At 36.7% G+C, this 20094-nt stretch overlaps 3 protein-coding genes across 6 annotated transcripts; 1 reads left to right on the top strand and 2 right to left on the bottom strand.

Moving 5' to 3' along the window:
- The first annotated feature begins 2896 nt into the window (after positions 1–2896).
- On the top strand, positions 2897–6231 carry LOC111788934 (glutamine synthetase cytosolic isozyme-like). The gene is made up of 12 exons (XM_023669519.1): positions 2897–3007; positions 3507–3546; positions 3638–3741; positions 3835–3883; positions 3968–4074; positions 4259–4346; positions 4968–5096; positions 5182–5256; positions 5333–5386; positions 5500–5537; positions 5625–5784; positions 5887–6231. The coding sequence occupies exons 1-12, from the start codon at positions 2934–2936 to the stop codon at positions 6037–6039; spliced, it is 1071 nt and encodes a 356-aa protein (XP_023525287.1). The 5' UTR covers positions 2897–2933; the 3' UTR covers positions 6040–6231.
- On the bottom strand, positions 4031–9647 carry LOC111788933. Of its 4 annotated transcripts, none has more exons than XR_002814242.1 (2): positions 8078–9647; positions 4031–4102 (listed from the first exon to the last, which is right to left on the bottom strand). XR_002814242.1 is itself a non-coding variant. In XM_023669518.1 (1 exon), exon 1 carries the CDS (start codon positions 9255–9257, stop codon positions 8163–8165), a length of 1095 nt encoding a protein of 364 aa, XP_023525286.1. In that variant the 5' UTR covers positions 9258–9647; the 3' UTR covers positions 7714–8162. The 4 variants fall into 4 exon arrangements, 1 of the variants encoding a protein (XP_023525286.1); XR_002814241.1 differs by having other exon boundaries at positions 4031–4112; XR_002814240.1 differs by having other exon boundaries at positions 4048–4132.
- Positions 9648–11070: 1423 nt separating this feature from the next.
- On the bottom strand, positions 11071–18305 carry LOC111788957 (UTP--glucose-1-phosphate uridylyltransferase). Its single transcript, XM_023669552.1, has 21 exons — positions 17985–18305; positions 17747–17794; positions 17351–17442; positions 17066–17156; positions 15451–15511; positions 15264–15341; positions 15141–15191; positions 14977–15050; positions 14592–14664; positions 14442–14499; positions 14265–14311; positions 14111–14176; positions 13987–14019; positions 13741–13793; positions 13591–13666; positions 12964–13020; positions 12794–12877; positions 12604–12702; positions 12409–12513; positions 11417–11488; positions 11071–11318 (listed from the first exon to the last, which is right to left on the bottom strand). The coding sequence occupies exons 1-21, from the start codon at positions 18068–18070 to the stop codon at positions 11292–11294; spliced, it is 1431 nt and encodes a 476-aa protein (XP_023525320.1). The 5' UTR covers positions 18071–18305; the 3' UTR covers positions 11071–11291.
- Positions 18306–20094: the final 1789 nt, after the last annotated feature.

Here is a 20094-nt window from a genome sequence, read left to right on the forward strand (position 1 = left end):
ACACAAGTTCTTCTACCATGTTTTGTTCTTACTCACATACATCTTTAAAAAATCTTCCAAAAAATCATCCAATATAGAATTGCTCTGGACAAAACACGTCTAACCATGAAGTTCCTACGATATGTACACCTTGTTAATATACGTAGCAACTTTCATTTTCTTTAAGCATTTTTTAATCATCACTGAGCTAGGTTTAATTACAAGAATGAGTGCGTAAATTTCGGCAAATTTCAAATGACATAACCTAACTCGATCAACAAAATTGGCCAAATTAAATTAAACTAATCAAATTCAAAACCTACTAAATGTAGTTTAAACTTTTTGTATTGACGTTCCATCTTGTTGAATACAAACTATTAATTCATTTAATTTAAAAAATTAAAATGAATCTAAACCTATTAAGATTCCTAAAAATAGGTTAAGACCCACGAGGCTAGTACAGACATTTTTAGATCTAATCCAATTATTTGGATCGTAAAATTTTCCGCTCATATAACCCTTATTAAATAATAAACTAATCTAATCTAACCCTAAAATATTTGGATTGGGTTGATTTAAATTATTCAAGCTATTTATTCATTTTATTTATAATAAAAACAAAATATTCATAATCTATTGATTTCTTTTTATAAAATATTAATAGGATATTAGTAAGGGCATAATGGTAATTAGGTAACGGACTTGGTTATAGATACGAAGCATTAAAGATCAGGGATTATTCTATGCGATCGAAAGGCTATTAAATGGTTAGACATATACGCATATCATCCAGTAAAGAACTTTTATTATTATTCTCTCAATTTTATTAATGGAATATTTTTTACTAAAAATGTTGAATACAACTCTTTATGGAAAACACTCCTATTCTTTATCAACACCAATCAAGAAGAGATTACAAAACGCTCTATATAATACTACTGCACTTCGGACTGCAGACTGCTTGTGATTTCTTGTATGAAAATCTGGGTAGGGTAAATAGTATTTACCGGAGAGGCTAGACGATTTACTATTAAAATATCTAAATTATTTTCATAAAATTATAGATAATAAGCTCGTATAATTATTGAGTTTAACCTATTGTACCAGTAATATATTTTATTATTGAATGAAGGAATAATCACACGTGTAATCATCTCGTTTAAAAGTTAAATAAGAATCAAATATATTTACTTTTTAAATATTCTTCTTATATCTCTAATAAAAATCTCGAATTATCGAATTAAAATTTGTATTCCTAATAAATTCATCTAATAAATATGAATGATTTTTTTTTTCTTTTCTTCCTCTTTATTTATCTAAAATTTTATAAAAAATTAATAAATTATTTATTTAAGAATAAATATTAATACTGATTCCTAAATAAACTCAAGTCATATTATTTATAATACACCTATCAAATTTAAAACAAAATTTAATTAGTTAAAATTATTTTAATACTTTGACTTAATAAAATATATTAACTAACCATAATTAATTATCTAAAATTAATCAACAAATTAAGAAGGAATGAGGAGAATTAAATTGAAATATTATTTATTTATACGAAATTTTTAATATTTTCATGCTAACTCTAAACATATTATTTGATTCTCAAACATTATTCTGAGGTTCCACGTTGGTTGGAGAGAGAAACGAAACATTTTTTTTATAAGAGTGTGGAAACCTCTCCCTATCGTTTTAAAATCGTGAGACTAACGACCATATATAACGGGCTAAAACGGATAATATTTGCTAAAAGTGAGTCATGTTCAACAAAACTTCCAATAAACTAAGTTTAAAATGTTGTAACGAAAGCGGAACGAATGTACTCACAACACCAATGAACGGAATTACACAAAGAGACACCAAGATATTTACGTGGTTTCGAGAGAAGAAATTCTCCTATATCCACGAGTACCAATCAATCACTAATAATCAAAGTGTTACAAGTGAATACCACAGTACAAAGACTCTCACCAAAATGTCACTCAAGAAATACAATGTGACACACAATACTCTCACAAATTTTGGTATCAAATTCCGATATCAACAATCTCCTAGACAAGTCCATTATATAGGGACAATTGTTTAGATCATCAAACGTTACGGAATTAAATAAGATTAATATTAAAACGGTTACAAAATTAATAACCAAATTAATAATGTTAAAAACTAAATTAAATAAAAAAATTACGAACAAAATTTACAACATAAATTATTTATTTTAGTTATATATAATGATAAAACAATTTCGAACTTTTTTTTTATACCTAAAATATTTTTCAAATAAGTATTTAAACGGAATCGGAATGAGAATATTATTCGATTTGTTTCGAATTTAAATAAAAAATTAGAAATTCATCGAATTTTTTAAAAATTGAGAATCAGAATAAAATTTATTATCCTATATTCTTTTAAAATATATTATCTTGTTCTTTTTACATTTTTAACCGATTAAAATATTAATATAACATTTAATTAAATAATAAAATCATAAAAAAAAAAATTCTTATGCTATTATTTTAAAATCCCAATTTTATTTTATTACCAAAAATTATTAATTAATTTGAGTGGACGAAATGCTTTATTATATTTGGTTGTGTACACGTGTTTAAGCTTATTTATGGTTAGCAATATAAAATAATAATTATGCAATAAAATTATTAATAACTCAACCTAATTATTCTTTTTTTTTTCTTATTTTATTTATTATTTTATTATTATTAATTATTATTATTTTTTTTTTTTGTCAAATCCTTAAAATAAAATGATCCACGAATGATGTAGAAACTGCCCATTTTCTTTATAAAAATGAAAAAAAAAAACAAAATTCTTTAAGCTTTTTATGTGTGGCATTGTATATCTATAAAAACCCAAGCTCTACTCTTCATTTTGCACCAAAATTTCAGAGCAGGAATCAATCAACTCATTCCCTCGGAATCTCGAAGAAGACAATGTCGGTGCTCTCAGATCTCGTCAACCTCGACCTCTCCGACTCCACCGACAAGGTCATTGCAGAGTATATATGGTCAGCTCTCCTCAACTTTTTTCTCTTTTCATTTTCCTCCGTTTTTAAGTTTTCAACCCTCTTGTTTATAGATATGTCCGCGAAGCGGGACAGACATGAAAAAATCTTTTTTGTTCTTGTCCCAATATATTTATTTAGCGGTCACCTCCCCTCAAAAAGTAATTTTAAAAATTTAAAATTTTAATATTTAAAATAGATGTATTAATTTTGACGTATATAAAGATATATTTATATTAGGGGTCGGGACTATAACAGGAATATTTCAAGTCTCCATCACGGTGTTTGGAGGAGAACGAAACATCCTTTACAAGGGTGTGAAAATCTCTCCCTAGCAAAACCCGTTTTAAAAACTTGAGAGTAAGCCTAAAAGGAAAAGCCCAAAGAAGACAATATCCGCTAGCAGTGGGCTTAGGCCGTTACATGAAGGGTCGGGCTTTGATATGTTGATTTTGGGCTAATCATCGTATTTGGTTTCTTTTTTTATGTTCCATTTGAGCAGGATTGGTGGATCAGGCATGGATCTCAGAAGCAAAGCAAGGGTAATTTCTCTTCTTTTTTGAAGAGAAACTATTTTCAAAACATGAAATGTTTTAACTATTGATGTTCTTTGATTATGTGTTGCATATGAAGACCCTTTGTGGCCCTGTAAGTGATCCTTCAGATGTTCCCAAATGGAGTTATGATGGATCCAGCACCGGCCAAGCCTCCGGCGAAGACAGTGAAGTGATCCTCTAGTGAGTTCATTATGTCATCATCTCTTTCTCCATAGTTTTCTCCACAAATGATTGGATCTTAACATGTTTTTCTTGTTAAATGATGAATCACAGCCCACAAGCAATTTTCAGGGACCCTTTTAGGAGAGGCAACAATATTCTTGTATGTTCTAAGTTTCCATTTGGACTACAAGTTCCTGTCTAGTGTTCATATGTTGTTGTATACTGATATGAAATGGCTGGTTAGGTTTTATGTGATGCTTACACAGCAGCCGGAGAGCCGATCCCGACGAACAAGAGACATGCTGCTGCCAAGATCTTTAGCCATCCTGATGTTGCTGCTGAAGTACCATGGTGACTATCAGATTCTCACCTGATATCTCTGTTATGAACTGATGTAAAATGTTAATATCTACAAATGCCAAGAAAGTGAACTTTCAGCAAAAGAAATGTTGACAAGAACATCAAATACATGTTGATATTATATAATGGCAGATACTTAATAGTCTTAGTTCGCTCATTTGTTTTGGAAACACAGGTATGGTATTGAGCAAGAGTACAGCTTGTTGCAAAAGGACGTAAAATGGCCGATTGGGTGGCCGATTGGTGGTTTCCCCGGGCCACAGGTAATTGATATTACTTTCTTGTAACAACTCAATCCCACCGTTAGCAGATATTGTCCTCTTTGAGCTTTTCCTTCCAGACTTTCCTTCTAGGTTTTAAAACGTGTCTACTAAGGAGAGGTTTCCACACCCTTATAAAGGATGATTCGTTCTCTCTTCAACCGATGTGGGATCTCATAATTTACCTCCCTTCGAGGCCCAGTGCTCTCACTGGCACTCGTTCCCCTCTCTAATCTATGTGGGACCCCTCAATCCACCTCCTTTCGGTGCCCAACGTCCTAGTTGGCACAAGCCTCCTCGTTAGCACATCACCCGGTGTTTGGCTCAGATACCATTTGTAACAGCTCAAGCTCACCGCTAGTAGATATTGTTCTTTCTGGGCTTTCCCTTCTAGGCTTCCACTCAAAGGTTCTAAAACGCATCTGCTAGTGAGAGATTTCCACACCCTTGTAAAGAATGCTTCGTTCCCCTCTCCAACCGACGTGGGATCTCACATTTCTCTTCTTAACTTAACTTGTTAATTGATCAACGGAAGAACAGAGCACTTGAATAGAATCAGTGAGACAAACTCTATTTCTCTTTAGTAAAAGCTTCTAAGTAGTATATGATTTCGTTTGTCAATAGGGACCATACTATTGCGGTGTTGGTGCCGACAAAGCCTTTGGCCGTGACATCAGTGAAGCTCATTACAAAGCTTGTTTATATGCTGGTATTAACATTAGTGGCATCAACGGAGAAGTGATGCCAGGACAGGTATAGCTTCTTCCTTTTTCCTGGTTCTGCCATGGTTTGATCATGATTATGTTCTTATGTTATGCTTTTTTTCGTTCCAATATAGTGGGAATTTCAAGTTGGTCCCTCAGTTGGGATATCTGCTGGGGATGAAATGTGGGTTGCTCGTTACATCTTGGAGGTAACTTAAGTTGTAAAAGATTGCTCAAACGCCTATATTTTCGTCGGTTCTTACGGTCTCGATTTTGTACTAACAGAGGATAACAGAGATTGCTGGGGTAGTCCTTTGTTTTGATCCTAAACCAATCCAGGTACAATCTAAGAGCCTCTTGTTCATAAACTTTTCTTTTGGAGAGTTTTTTTTCAGGCCTCCTTTCTTTCTAGTTTATCATCTTTGATCGTTTTTCTTTCTAAATAACAATAGGGAGATTGGAGTGTTGCTTGTGCTGATATAAACTACAGGTAATGAAACACTATCTATCTTTGTACTGATTGAGCCATAAACCACGATCTAGCGTCGAACCAACGTGTTTGATAATCATTTCTTAGTACAAAGTCAATGAGGGACGATGGCGGTATTAAGGTGATCAGGAAAGCAATTGAGAAGTTGAAGCTTAGGCACAAAGAACACATTGCTGCATATAGAGAAGGCAACAAGCATCGTCTTAACGGACAACATGAAACAAACGATATCAACACCTTCTCTTGGGTATAACCTATTCCTTTTTCCATATCTTATGTTACATGATTTTTTTTGTTCGATGTTCGAAGGTTGATATATTTACATGTTTGGGATCATAAATTATGATAGGGTGTTGCAAATCGTTGTGCTTCTGTTCGTGTAGGACGAGACACTGAAAAGAAAGGAAAGGGATATTTTGAAGACCGAAGATTACCATCGAACATGGATCCATATGTTGCAACCGCCATGATTGCTGAAACCACCATCTTGTGGAAGCCATGAGGAAGAAGATTAGTTCTTCCAAATTCATAGTTTTCCATGTTTCATCCTTTTTCACAGTTAATTCCTATCCTTTTGTCCCTTTGAGGCTTGCAAAAAGCAAGTTTACAGTTCCCTGTTACTCCCAGTTCTGTGTCAAGTAATAAAAAACAAGATCCTTCATGTATCTTTAATCACTGGGGTCACGTTTACTTTCCCGGCTTTGGGCCTTTCCTGTGCAGTTTAAGTGGAGGGCGAAGAAGGCCCCCTTCCGAGGGAGCCTGAGCCATTAGTGAGATACCACTATGGAAGTGCTAGAACTCTAACCTTGTGTCAGAACCTACAGGCTAAGAGACAGTCTTTAGTAGATAGTTTCTATGGGGCATAGACCTCCCAAAAGGTAACGGAGGCGTGCAAATGAAAATAAGCTCCAACCGTAGTGGAAATCAATCGCTAAACAAATACCAAAACAACCTTCATAGCTAATTACAAGTACATTTACATTTCGGGTCTTATCTAAGGTGAATCATCTTTCCATTGCTTGAAGGCAGTGATGCGGAACAGTAACGCCCAAGTGAAGAAGATCGATAAATAAATATTGTCCATAGGGTAATAGTTCACTTGGAGCTTCTTGAATATTATGGGTTTCTTGTTATGAAACATCTAATAATCTTGTTGAAGAACAAGATGTTTAGATCTGAATTATCCAACAACTCCAAAAACGATAGGGAATCAACCCAAGAGAAAGTTTTGGAATGGATTACCTTGATGATCAAGATAAAGAGTAAGAAAAACTCGTAATTCAAATCACTCCACAATATAGCTTGATCAAGACTACTTGAATGACTCTAGCATGCAAATCTAGACACAAGAAATGTAAAGGAACAAGCTCATGACTTAAGAAGCATGATATGCAACTTTCATTATAATATTCAAAATCTTCATATTAAAGCATCAAAACGGCCACCAATACCAGAATCAAAACGGCCACCAGCTAATTATAACTTATAATCTTAAAGATAATTCTCTAAAACATAAAAAAAAATACAATAAAATTTGTTTAAATTCAAACGACATGCTTGGATCTTGTCATCCACCATGAAATCCAAGTTTCTTTAGCTCTTCTGCAACACTTTTTTTAGTTACTATTTTTAGAACATAGTATTCAAGTTCCTGACTTTAGATATCCTATTGTATTTTCAATGCTAGGGGAATCAATCATGTCCAAGACGATAATCCACGGGTGTTCTTCTCATAACTCGAGGACACAGTTGTAAAACCTATAGAACAGATCCTATTCAAGTAAGGGTGTGGCTCTTCTCTACAAGATTGATGTCAGCTCAATTTCATCCTATGGCCTTAGTATTAGCAAGTACACAATAACCGCCTTTGGGGGCCTAGCGTCCTTACTAGCACACCACTGCTAGCAGATATTTTCCGCTTTGGCCTATTACGTATCGCCGTCAGTCTCACGATTTTTAAAACGCATCTACTAAGGAGAGGTTTCCACACCCTTAATAGGGATGCATCGTTTCCCTCTCCAACCAATATGGGATCTCAGAGGAATAGAGATAGTTTGTAAAATGTCGGGATGAGGCTCTGGTGTGATCTTATGAATAACAACTATACAAATGTACAGAGCAAATGAAGGCTGAAATCGATTCAGCTGGACTTCAGACGAAAGCTTACAGTGATAGATTACAACCTTCATATCCAATAGCATAAATCTATAGAAAAAACGTTACTTATCTGATTGAAGTTGTCCAGATATATACAATTATGTAAGAAATAGAAACCAAATAACAAAAGGATGGAGCGAATCGAAAGCATCGATGCTTTGGCACGCTATCTTTTCATGTGATCAATCAAAGATTCCTAAAGGATTTATGAATGATGATCCAACTCCAAAGCTATACAATATAAATGTCGTGGCTTGTGATTTATGTAATGAGTTCCTATGTGTTATTACATTAACCGGTGACGAAAAACAAAGAATAATGGAACTCCTAATCTCATCAAATCGACTAAGAAAACCGAGAAATAGAAAAAGGGTAGAAGTCACCTCTCATCTTAGGAATGTTGTAGTGTTAGAGAATCCTCAAAAACGAACTCTTCTACGAGCATCAATGGAACATCGACCTCCTTCTTCATAGCTTCTGATGAGATTCAATAAGCAAAGCATTAAGCATAATATGAATGGCAGCTTCATATACAACATCGTCATAATGCATTCCATCCACTGTACATCGAACCCCGCAATTCCAACTCAAAGTTTCAATGTCCAGCAACAAGAGAGGGCCACCAGATGAACGCAGAAGCCTACTCTTGCGGAGCGATTCATCATAAGCCACCTTCATTAGATCAGTCATCTTCTTCCTCTTCTCCTCAGTGTTCAACATGGAGTTAATCAGCGTCGGCATTCCAATCCAGAACAAATGCGGGGTTCTAGTTGAGATAGAGCCCGTCAAAGGTGCTTCAGAATCCGAATTCGGAGTCGATGGAATCAGTGAAACAACAGAACGTCTAAGTGAATCCAAAGACAATCGAAAATCTGATGCATTAGTAAAATGAAGCATATGCCATAGCCCCGACCCCATGATTATAACATCAGGGTAGCTAAGATTTAGCTTGAATTCCCCCATTAAATCAGTCAAATTAGAAGCATAAGGAGCCCAAATGAAATCCAATTTCATCCCAGATTCATCAATCATAATCTGATAATTGCTATGCCGCTTGAACAGATCGCCTCTAATGGCTTCCATTCGTTGAGAATCCAAAATCAAATCCAGCAGTGACAGAGCAATCAATCTCGCCTGCGAGTCACCGGCCACAACAACCCATGATCCATTAAGCAAATCGGCGGCATCCATGGGAGCAAATTTCTGAAAATCACAAACAATAACAGGGGCAGATCTCCCCCATTTCCACGACTTCTCATAATTAACAGAGTTATTACTCAAAGGGTTAAATTCATCGCTCTGCTTGACTTCCCAAACTACTTCATGTAACTGAGAAACACACGAAGCTCGACTATCGAAAACGACGACAGAAGAAACAGTAGTAACGAAATCAGAAACGGAAGGAATATAAGGCGTGAGATGAACACCGATAGCGAGAGAGATGAAAAGAGCACCGCTGAAGAACAGCATCTTATTGCGGCTCAAATGCCAACCCGCCATTCCCATCGGCACAAACAACACAATACACGCAGCAAAAAGACCCAATTGAACACCGCCTAACATAATAAAACCCCAATTTCCACCTTCCCCACTACAAAAATGCACTCGACAGAACCAAATGATCCGATTTCAGAGGAGGATTTGGATGAGAAAACGGAGTTTTGGGATGTGGGCTTTTCTGGGTTTGTTGAGTTCATTAAGAATCTTCGATTTCTTTGCGATGGAGATCCATAAAATAACAAGAGGAATTGAAATCGGTTGGTGGGAAGGCTTTTAGCTTGAAAAATAAGGAAGCTGTCAATTTGGAAGAACAAAAAATTACGTACCGTCGGCTATGATCCAAAGTGGGGTTCGTTGAAAACGTCCATCGGTGACCTGTGGTCTCACCGGCAGCCTGTGGTAGCTTGGAAATGGCGGTGGCGGGAGGGTGGTTTCTATATATGAAGGCTTTAAAACAAGGGGAAGTTAAAAAGAGAGTTATTTTGAGCATTAAATTAGGTATTTATTTCATTTTCAAGTTTCTGTTTTTTGTTTTGACCTGTTTTCCTTTCAACCTTACCTAAATTTAGAGTTTTATTTAAAAAAAAAAAAAAATTATATATTTAATATTTTTTTAAATTCATAAATTAATTCAAGATTAAAGGCTTAATAAAAGAGTTAGAATTGAACCACCTAGTTTCAATTAAATTAATTAGTAATGAATGTTGAATATTGGTACGAATCCTTTTATTTTGTTCTTGTTTTCCATGTGATCGAGACTTTTGAGTGTACATATTGAACTTGCCCCCTATCTAAAAAAGTTATATATTACTTAAGCCGTTGTGTTGATGTCATATAATTTTGCTTTCAATCTCTCTCAATCTTACTTTTAAAATTTGTATGCCTCCATTTTCTAAAACCTTCAAATTTGGGCCAAAGACTTGAGCATACGTTATCGACGGTAGACAAGGCGAATATAAATTGTTTTGACTTACTTGTTATTGAGAAGTGAATGCTGCATAATCGCAAATTCCACTGCCAAGAAAAAAGATGTGATTATGACAAACACGACACTAAAAGACTTTGTCTTTTCCCTGCAAATCTAGGGATATTCAAGAATTGTAATGGTAGCATGAATGTGTTGGAAAATTTCCTTTTTGAGCATCGATGATATTCTTTAGGTGTAAAGCTAAACATGAAGTTTTTTTTACCATAATCAGTGTGAAGTGTGAAGATCTATTTTCATCATTAGTGCTAAGAATAACGAGAGATAACTATTGAATCGATCATTCATGTGATTTTCATTTATTTGAAATACAAAAGTGTATAAACAAGAGAAAGAAACATTCGAGAAAATATTGAAATTGACGTATATTGTAAAAAAATATCCTATAAAATATGCTCATCGAAAAGAGAACCTCAAAACAAGCTATGGAATTAAGACATAGATTAACTCTTCGATAAAGCTCGTCAATCTCTCCTCACTCATCCAAGACCCGACACTCTCACGTGTTGCCAACCACTCATCACCATCAACAAGCCATATCGAGAGACTTATCAACGACCTATATCCCACAACCACAATCTATAACCTAATGAACCATGTCTAAAGCATAATATATTAGAAACTTGTAACTCATGAATCAAACCAAACGACTATATTTTGAACCACAAGTTGCATTAAACTATCAATGATCATTCATCCAATAAAGTTCGATTATATATCAAATCAACACTGACGTAAAAAATTATCCAACCCAACACAATCTAAACGATCATGTCAAATTGAGTCAAACCTACCATTTGGGTACGAGATTCAAGAGTCAACCTAAACACCTTTTCAAACAAAATAACAATGAACATTCAAAACATTTAAGAACTTTCCATTTCTGTTCCCTTCGCCATAAAACCTTCGCTTATTATGTATATATTAATAGAAACTCATTTTGTTTATAATGCCAACAAGTCCATCAGTGTTCATAATATCCCAAAAGAACACTTCCAAACCGGACACATATTACACAGATAAAACTGCATGCTTTTGTTGGAATTAACAAAAAAGTACTCAAAATGCCAGAAAGCTTCTGCTCTGAAAAAGTTGTGAAGGCATGCAAAGGCTTAGATATCTTCTGGGCCATTGATTTCCTGGATATCAAATTTACCATTACAGCATTCAGATCAGTTCATCCACAGCACAGAAATATGATATTTGTATAAGTGATTTCAACTCTTCTTTCTTTTACCTTGTTTTCGATTACGGCATTATCTGGTACTGCCAGTTTTGCCCCAGGCTTAGCCGAGATACTCACTTTCCCCTGTAAAATAGGGCAACTGATAGTTAGAACAGGTCGTTTAACATGATATTTGAAAGTAAGAAGTTCGAACTGAGTCAGTTTGGTTGATTTGAAGTTATATTGGTCGGTTAGTTTGATTTCTGAAGTATAAAATTGAAAGTATTAGTTTGGTTTGATTTGAATAAAATTTGTTCGTTTTCACCCATTTTGGTTCATGTGGGTTGTCAAATTCGATTGGAGAGGAGAATGAAACATTATTTATAAGAATGTTGAAACCTTTCCCTAACAGACGTGTCTTAAAACTATGAGGAGAAGCCCGGATGGAAGAACTCAAAGAAGACAATATCTACTAACGGCGAGCTAGGACTGTTACAAATGGTATCAGAGCCAGACACCTTGTCCCTTTGAGGACGCTGGCCCCCAAAGGGAGGTGGATTGTGAGATGCTACATCGGTTGGAGAGGGGAACGAAACATTCTTTATAAGGGTATAGAAACCTCTCCTTGGTAGACGTGTTCTAAAACCATGAGGGGAAGCCCGAAAGGGAAAACCCAAAGAATACAATATCTATTAGCGGTGGACTTGGGCTGTTACAAATGGTATTAGAGCCAGACATTGGATGGTGTGCTAGCGAGGACCCTAAGCCCCAAAGGGGGTGGATATCGGGCAGTGTCCAAACGAGGACATTGGGACCCGAAGGGGTAGATTATGAGATGTCACATCGATTGGAGAGAGTGACGAAACATTCTCTTATACTCCTCGGTAGACGCGTTTTAAAACCTTAAGGGGAAGCCCAAAAGGAAAATCCCAAAAAGGACAATATCGGCTATCGGTGGGCTAGTCATTACAGCAACACACTTGACATTGACAGATTCATTATGTTATAATGTAACTACGAATTGGATAATAAAATCTAGAAGCAAACCAGAAGCAGTTTCATACCTTGAGAACGACACCAGCCCCGAACGAAACATCACCAACCACTTTAAGGCTATCAAGATCAATGATGCTGGGGATTGACTTGAATCGGCTCAGGAAGTTACCAACCTGTGAAAGTAAAAAAAGTACAGTAACTAACATTTTCAAAAAACAACCAAGCATTTAAGAGACCAAGCCAAGAGAAAAAAAAAATCCTGCCTTCTTGAATTCCGGCCCCAATTCAATGGAAGGGTTGGAAGGATCTTTTCTAGCCTTGTTGCGAAGGACAAAGCCATCAACTAGAGTATAGAGATCAGACTGCAGAAAAAACATACCAACATATGAGTTTGTTAAGAAACATCAAACCACTACAATAGTAGAGCCTGTAATGATGGATGAAAGAACTAACTTGGACAAGAAGCAGATCTGAAGTTGCCTTGACAGGAAGGAAACGTGATCGTGGTACGTTAATACCGATGGCATGATCGAAGAACTATTTGGCAGAAAAAATACAAGTGCAAGGCATTAATACCCATGTTGTATAAGAACATAGCACAGAAAATCAAGAACAAAGTGTACCCTGATTGCTGCACCAGCTGCTGTTTCGAGCTGAAGAACTTTAACCCCATCAACTTCCTGGTATGTCAACAATATATTACTACTGGCAATTCAAAAACAACAATACTTGCCTACAAATGGGAGCTTCTAATTTTGTTATGGGGTTTATTTGTATTAACCAATTTCTCTTTCTTTTAATATAGGTGGTGTAACAGACCAAGCCCACCGTTAGCAAATATTGTCCTCTTTGGGCTTCTTTCCCTTTCGAGCTTTCCTTCAAGATTTTTAAAACGTGTCTACTAGGGAGAGGTTTCCATACCCTTATAAGGAGTGTTTCGTTTCCCTCTCCAACCGATATGGGATCTCACAATCCACCCCCATTCGGGGCTCAGCGTCCTCATTGGCACACAGCCCGGTGTCTAGCTCTGATATCATTTGTAGCAATTCAAGCCCACCGCTAGAAGGTATGGTCCTCTTTGGGCTTTCCCCTCAAGATTCTTAAAATGCATCTACTAGGGAGAGATTTCCACACCCTTATAAGGAATGTTTCGTTCCCCTCTCCAAACCGATGTGGGATCTCACTAATTTTTTAAAACACTACAAATATACCACATGCATTGGCCTGCCATTACTAGGAACAGAAACTACCTTAGGATTTGGAATAATCTCCATCTTGAGTGCATCAGCTTCCACAAGCCTTTTAATTGCTTTCAAGTTCACCCACCTTGAATCATGCATTCCCAATATCTTATTAGCAGGCCATTATCAGTAATTGTTATCAAGACGAACATGACTTACAAATTATTAGTGTTAAAAATTTTGAACTTCTGAATGGACTTGAATTCATTGACCTGAACCAAACAAAGAATCATTTGTCAATTTACAAACTGATCAAGAAATACCAATATACAACTGACCAAAAAATGATATCAATGGTTGTTTCTGAGATTTATTTGCATTAACCCATATTTATTAGAACAATATTATCATACATGAACAAGAAAAGGATGTACCATCAGACATAATCATCACTGATATACTTACATGTTGATCAGGGACCTGAGCAATTTCAAGTAGCTGCATAATACGATGAAAATAATGTTACATGGTGAAACAGAAACAAGGAGAATACAGAAACGCCCCAATCAACAAATTCTATTTTATATACCTGAACCTTCCCTTCATAAGAAATGAGGGTACCACCCTTCACATCAGCCAAGGTTTTCGGCGTCACCTACATAATCAATAATGATAAATGCTACAAGTGCCAAAAGAACTGTAGGAACAATAAATCAATAATAAACCAATAACTTATTTCGTACCTCCATGCAATACTCGTTCTTGTTCCGAATCAAATGATTTAAAATTTCTATAATATCCAGAGTCAAGGAGAATAGAAATCCAAGGAATTGGTTTTATGCGAGTAAGCAACAATTATAGTAAGAAGTAAACTCAAGGCTTAAAAGCAACTAGATCTCCGAAAAATTAAATATGGATACGTAAGTCCACGACAGCACCTAAGTTGTCGGAGTTTGCAACAAAGACATACTCCTTGCTCTGCACAAGCGAACATCGAAAGTAAAATATGAGAAAAAAACGTATACATGGGTTCATCTCAGTAAACATAGTCAGTGGGATTATATGCGTACCTGAGAAATCAGAGCATCAAGTTTGCCACTGTTTTTCAAGGATGGGAAAACATCACCATGTCCAGGAGGATACCTTCACATACACACAAGTCCACAAGCGTAACAATAAATTAAAACAAAGATATACCGACAGTATTTCACAACTCATTTAGGCAACTTAATAGTTTTTCTTTTATATAACATTCACTTTGAAGTTAGAGAACGAGTCCGAAATGTTCGTTAAATTCTTTGTCATAATAAAAAGTTACAAATAAGGACGCATAAGAAATCTGCTGTATTTGTTGATCGATCAACATATAAAATCCACATATAAATAAAGACACGAAGCAGAAGAGACAAGTTGGTCGAAGTATTCCATGTACTAAACCGAGTATTTTTATCATACCATCCATCCTTGTCAGTACGTCCTTTGCTAGGGAGCGGAAGATAGTCATCAACAACCAAACGTGGGTATTGGCTCTGTTTATAATCAAATGATGGGTAAGATAAACAATTTATTGCAAACAATAAAAAGAATACATGAAAAAACACAACCTATCTTGTACACACCTGGTTAAAAGTGTGAATGTCCACATTTGAACCTTTGTATTTTTCAATGATCTGATAAAGAAGAGTTAGTAAATCACAAGATACTGAGGAAAACAAGGGAAATATGCATACAGATTTAAATACCTTTTGGGTATCATCATGGGTGTTAAATGAGTTCATCAGAAGCAAAGGAACGTTGCACCCATATTTGGAATTGAGATTCTGCAAAAAATCGACAATGACTGTTCTCAAAATCAAATTTAGAAACCAATATAATAAAGATGGAATGTAAATAAATTCATGAAAAAGAAAATAGGGTGAGGAATTAAACCTCTATTTGGATAACAATCAAGTCGAGAAATGTCAAACCATTCCGAACTTCAATGACTGACCTGCAGCACAGACGGTAGGCAAAAAGCAGTTAATATGTTTACTTACCTGAAGAACTCATGGCGAAGATTTAGATTACTAACAAAGTAAAACAATAATTTCTTCAAAGAAACAAAGGAAAACATGAATAAGAATATTGCAACAATTGAATAAGCAAAGATTAACAATGCCTCCAGACCTCATGGTTTGGTTTTAAGCCAAAATCAATGAAACTTAAATCGCTCTCTTCCCCCAGGTAGAGTATGCAGTTTTGGTGGCAGATTTCAGGCCTATGAGTTGAACTACTTCTGAATAAAGTCCTTGTTAACGTTGCGGTAGCCCACCTTAAGAAAGTCCTAAAGGGCGCTTTAAAGCTCAAGCAGCCTTTCTCGTGGGGATGTAAATAATTTGTAACGGCTCAAGTCCACCACTAGCATATGTTGTTCTCTTTGAGCTTTCCCTTTCGGGCTTCCTCTCAAGGTTTTTAAAACACGTCTACTAGGGAGAGGTTTCCACACCCTTATAAAGAATGTTTCGTTCTCCTCCCCAACCAATGTGGGATCTCACAATCCACCCCCCTTCAGGGCCCAACGTCCTCGCTGGCACTCGTTCCCTTCTCCAATTGATGTGGGACACCCCAATCCACCCTCATTTGAGGCCCAGCGTCCTTACTGGCACACCGCCTCATGTCCAACCTCCTTCTGGGCTTACCCTCCTCACTGACACATCGCCCAGTGTCTAGCTCTGATACCATTTGTAACGATCCAAGCCCACTACTTGCAGATATTATCCTCTTTGGGCTTTCCCTTTCGGACTTCCCCTCAATGTCTTTAAAACGCGTCTCCTAGGGGGAGGTTCCCACACCCTTATAAAGAATGTTTCATTCTCTTCCCCAACCGATGTGGGATCTCACAATCTACGCCCCCGAATTCCACACCCTTATAAAGAATGCTTCGTTCTCCTCCCCAACCGATGTAGGATCCCACAATCTACGCCCCGAATTCCACACCCTTATAAAGAATGCTTCGTTCTCCTCCCCAACCGATGTAGGATCTCACAATCTACGACCCAAATTCCACACCCTTACAAAGAATATTTCGTTCTCCTCCCCAACCGATGTCGGATCTCACAATCTACACCCCTTCGAGGCCCAGTATCCTTACTGGCACACTGCCTCATGTCCACCCTCCTTCGGGGCTTAGCCTCCTCGCTGATACATCGCCCGATGTCTGGCTCTGATACCATTTGTAACGGCTCAAGCTCACCATTAGCAGATATCGTCCTTTTTGGACTTTTCCTTTCGAGCTTCCCCTCAAGGATTTTAAAACGCGTTTGCTAGGGAGAGGTTTTCACACCCTTATAAAGAATGTTTCGTTCTCCTCCCCAACCAATGTGGGATCTCACATAATTGATCCTATACTCATTTGAAACTGAAGGATTAAGCCTTCAGCACGAACTTATTAACAAACAATCAAATGAAACATATTGATATTCAAATGCATGACAAAAACTTCAGCACGTGCAGAAGATAATATGATAGAAGAAAAAAGAAAGAAAATGGGTTGACAACGACATACTTTGGACCCGTGCAGCCCATTGTTGTCCCCAAACCTCCATTAAGCTTCAAAACAACAAGCTTGTCCAAAAGTTTTTTGGTTTCAGCAGGGTCTGCAATTACAAAGATCTACATAAGCTTTTGATAAGAACATATCACATGAATCCAAGATGAAAATAGAGCAAAATAGTGATCAACCCTGTAAAGAAATAGAAAGAAGGATAAAAAACAAAGGGATAAAGGATCAAGTTGATAATATCTTTCTAATTAATTATGTAAGTCAAAACCCGTTAACGATTAATGATACCATTAGGTACTGGTGCCAAGGAATCATAAGGAACCACTACTTCATCGGTTGGAGTTTGGATCTTGCTCCATTCAACATGCTGTGCTTCCCCACTTCAACCAGAAATTCAGAAAATCAAGAAGAAATCAGTCTTCAGCTGTTTCAGTAGAAATTACCACGCCTAGAAGAAATCTATCAATCAATTTATTTTCAGAAAACTTTTTAGTTCCAGATTAAGAATCGGCTTTCTTGATTCAAATAGGGAAATAATCAAACATTTTCTAATCAAAAAGTGATTCTCAAATCAAATCAGCCATGAATCTGAAATCTTCTCTACAAGACAATTAGAACTTCCAAGGTTCAAGAAATGTTACACCCTCTCTCATTGCAATAAACAGCTATAGGATTAGAAATTACCTGAGATAGCGGGAGACAAGGTTGATAAAGCCAGATTTCTCATTCTCACTGTCAAAACAAAGAAACAATCAGATCCAATAACAAAACCCATATTCCACAAAAACCCCATTACAGCACAAAAGCATCAGAAACAGAACTCATAAGCCACAACCCATTGCTCAAACAGATCCCACAAATCGAAATTACAACAAAAAGAAAGGCCATGAATACACATGGGTTTATGTCCACATTTCCATACCTTATCTGGCTAAGACCAGAGACAGCAGCTTTCAGCTTGGAGAGCTTCTCAGTATCAGCAGGGCTAAGAGTAGCAGCAGATGCCATGGTGTAACAAAATCAAGCTTCAAAGAAAACAAGAAATGCAGAGCGAGAGAGAAGAGATGAAGACGACAACCGAATTGAGAAAACAGGGGATTTATATGGAAAAACAGGAAGAATCCTCTTCTAGTAGCACGCAATGCGATGCAAAACGTGGTGCCAGATGGACGGTTAGAGAAATTGAGTAGTGAGCGGTGAGTGAAGGCCAAAGGGTAGGAAACGGACGTTTAAGTGAAATTGAAGACAAGTGTACGAAACTTATTTGGATTTGAGGCAGAATCAGGCGGTGGGGTCTGAGAGAGGAGTCGGGTTAGCGCCCATTCTACGCCATCTATGCTCTCTTCCGTCTCTATTACGAATCTCTTCCCCATGTTCGGGAAGGAACTTTATGCTTTTTCTACCATGGAATGTGTATTTTCGGACGTTTCTTTGAGGGAAAAAGAGTGAGAATCCATTATGACTCTCTACCTGGTTTCATTCATTTGGATGCACTTTTTTCGTCTAATGATGCCTAATCGCCCCACCGAATTTTTTTAGGAGGTGGGACACGGCAAGGTGGGTAGTTTATCCGGGGCGGATACCTCAAGAGTAACGGAAGTGTGTGAAGGTAGGCTCAAACTAAGATTCTACTTGTGAGCATAATGGTATAAGTTTACCTGACTGTGAGAACGATTAGTTGAACAGAGACGAAAGTCGACCCTAGGTTCAATACTCAAACTCGAACATAATCAAACTGACGTAAAAACATGTTATCTTGATCAAATGTTTCACTCTATATATTATTTAACTAAAAAAAACTCAAAAACTCGAATTGATAGATTATGCTAATTTTTTAATCTAAATCAATATTTTGACAGTGTTACTTGTTCATAAAATTGATAGATTACGGTAAATTTAATCTTTTAAAAGGGTATATTTCTTTGTTGAAAAGAAATGAAAGATAACGTAGAATAATGAAAGTGGACTAAGGGAAAAAGAGAGGAAAAGAAAAAGGTGGGGTTTAGATGCTTGAAGATGACGTTAATAAGAATTTATCCCATTCGTGAGCTGGATTAAATTCTCGTGTGATTGCGAGTTTTATCGAATCCCAGATAATGTCAAAATTTGAATAAAAAAGAATGTCGTGATACCGAATAATTTAAAAAGTTTTAAAGAACTAAGACAAGAATAATCGTAGGATATTCATAGATAATATTAGGTTGAAGTTCTTTACTCGATCCAATTTGATTCTTCAACTTGGAGAATAGATATGTACTGTAGATTAGACAAGAAGAGGCAGTCAACTCAGCTCATTGTTGTAGTATCACTGCATCTTTATGAAACGATAGCAAATACGAACCAATATGAATATCGATTAGTTAAAATATGTATTTTCAACTAAAAGAACAATACCAGAAAGTAAGCTTGCAATAAGCACGTATGACGACTCAGAGCACGCGTTAAAAGCACGTGCTCTTCTCGTCTTAACTTATGGTGCAGTTAAGCAGAGCCAAGGCTCTGCCCTAAGGTGGGCCTTCAAATGCTCATCACTTGCTATGGTCCCTCTCGTGATCTCTAGCTAAATGTCGCCTCAACTTGAAGGAAATGTCATAGATAGAAGTTTACCTCTTTCTACACACACTGGAAGTCTTCAGGAGTTGCATGGTGTGGAATGTCAATCAAGGTCAGTGCTTGGTTATGAACAGTGTGTCAGCGAGGACGCTAGGCTCTCAAGGGAGGTGGATTGTGAGATCCTCGGTTGGACAAAGGAACAAAGTATTCCTTATAAGCGTGTGAAAACCTCTCTCTAAAAAACATGTTTTAAAACTGTGAAGCCGACGGCGATATGTAACGGACCGAAGCGGACAATATCTGCTAGCGGTAGACTTGGACTGTTACAGAGGCAAGGTGTCCTCCCCGCTTGACATGCCTCGCACTCACATTGCAGGTACTCTTGCTCAAAGAAGATAACCCCTTGGTAGTTGAAATCCTCATGAATTCAAAATAAGAGGCAAGGGTCGGAGTTCATACCAGTAAGACCTTATGCCACA

The sequence above is a fragment of the Cucurbita pepo genome, chromosome LG02 (assembly GCF_002806865.2).
Source record: "Cucurbita pepo subsp. pepo cultivar mu-cu-16 chromosome LG02, ASM280686v2, whole genome shotgun sequence".
In the NCBI taxonomy this organism is placed as follows: domain Eukaryota; kingdom Viridiplantae; phylum Streptophyta; class Magnoliopsida; order Cucurbitales; family Cucurbitaceae; genus Cucurbita; species Cucurbita pepo.

Excerpts from the sequence above, each read along its gene's own strand:
- LOC111788934 (XM_023669519.1), top strand. The coding sequence starts at position 2,934 with ATGTCGGTGCTCTCAGATCTCGTCAACCTCGACCTCTCCGACTCCACC. Across the intron at positions 3,547-3,637 it reads ATCTCAGAAGCAAAGCAAGG|ACCCTTTGTGGCCCTGTAAG; the intron begins GTAATTTCTCTT and ends TTGCATATGAAG. Across the intron at positions 3,742-3,834 it reads GACAGTGAAGTGATCCTCTA|CCCACAAGCAATTTTCAGGG; the intron begins GTGAGTTCATTA and ends GATGAATCACAG.
- LOC111788933 (XM_023669518.1), bottom strand. The coding sequence starts at position 9,257 with ATGTTAGGCGGTGTTCAATTGGGTCTTTTTGCTGCGTGTATTGTGTTG.
- LOC111788957 (XM_023669552.1), bottom strand. The coding sequence starts at position 18,070 with ATGGCATCTGCTGCTACTCTTAGCCCTGCTGATACTGAGAAGCTCTCC. Across the intron at positions 15,192-15,263 it reads CCCATGATGATACCCAAAAG|ATCATTGAAAAATACAAAGG; the intron begins GTATTTAAATCT and ends CTTCTTTATCAG. Across the intron at positions 13,794-13,986 it reads CTCAGGTCCCTGATCAACAT|GTCAATGAATTCAAGTCCAT; the intron begins GTAAGTATATCA and ends TGTTTGGTTCAG.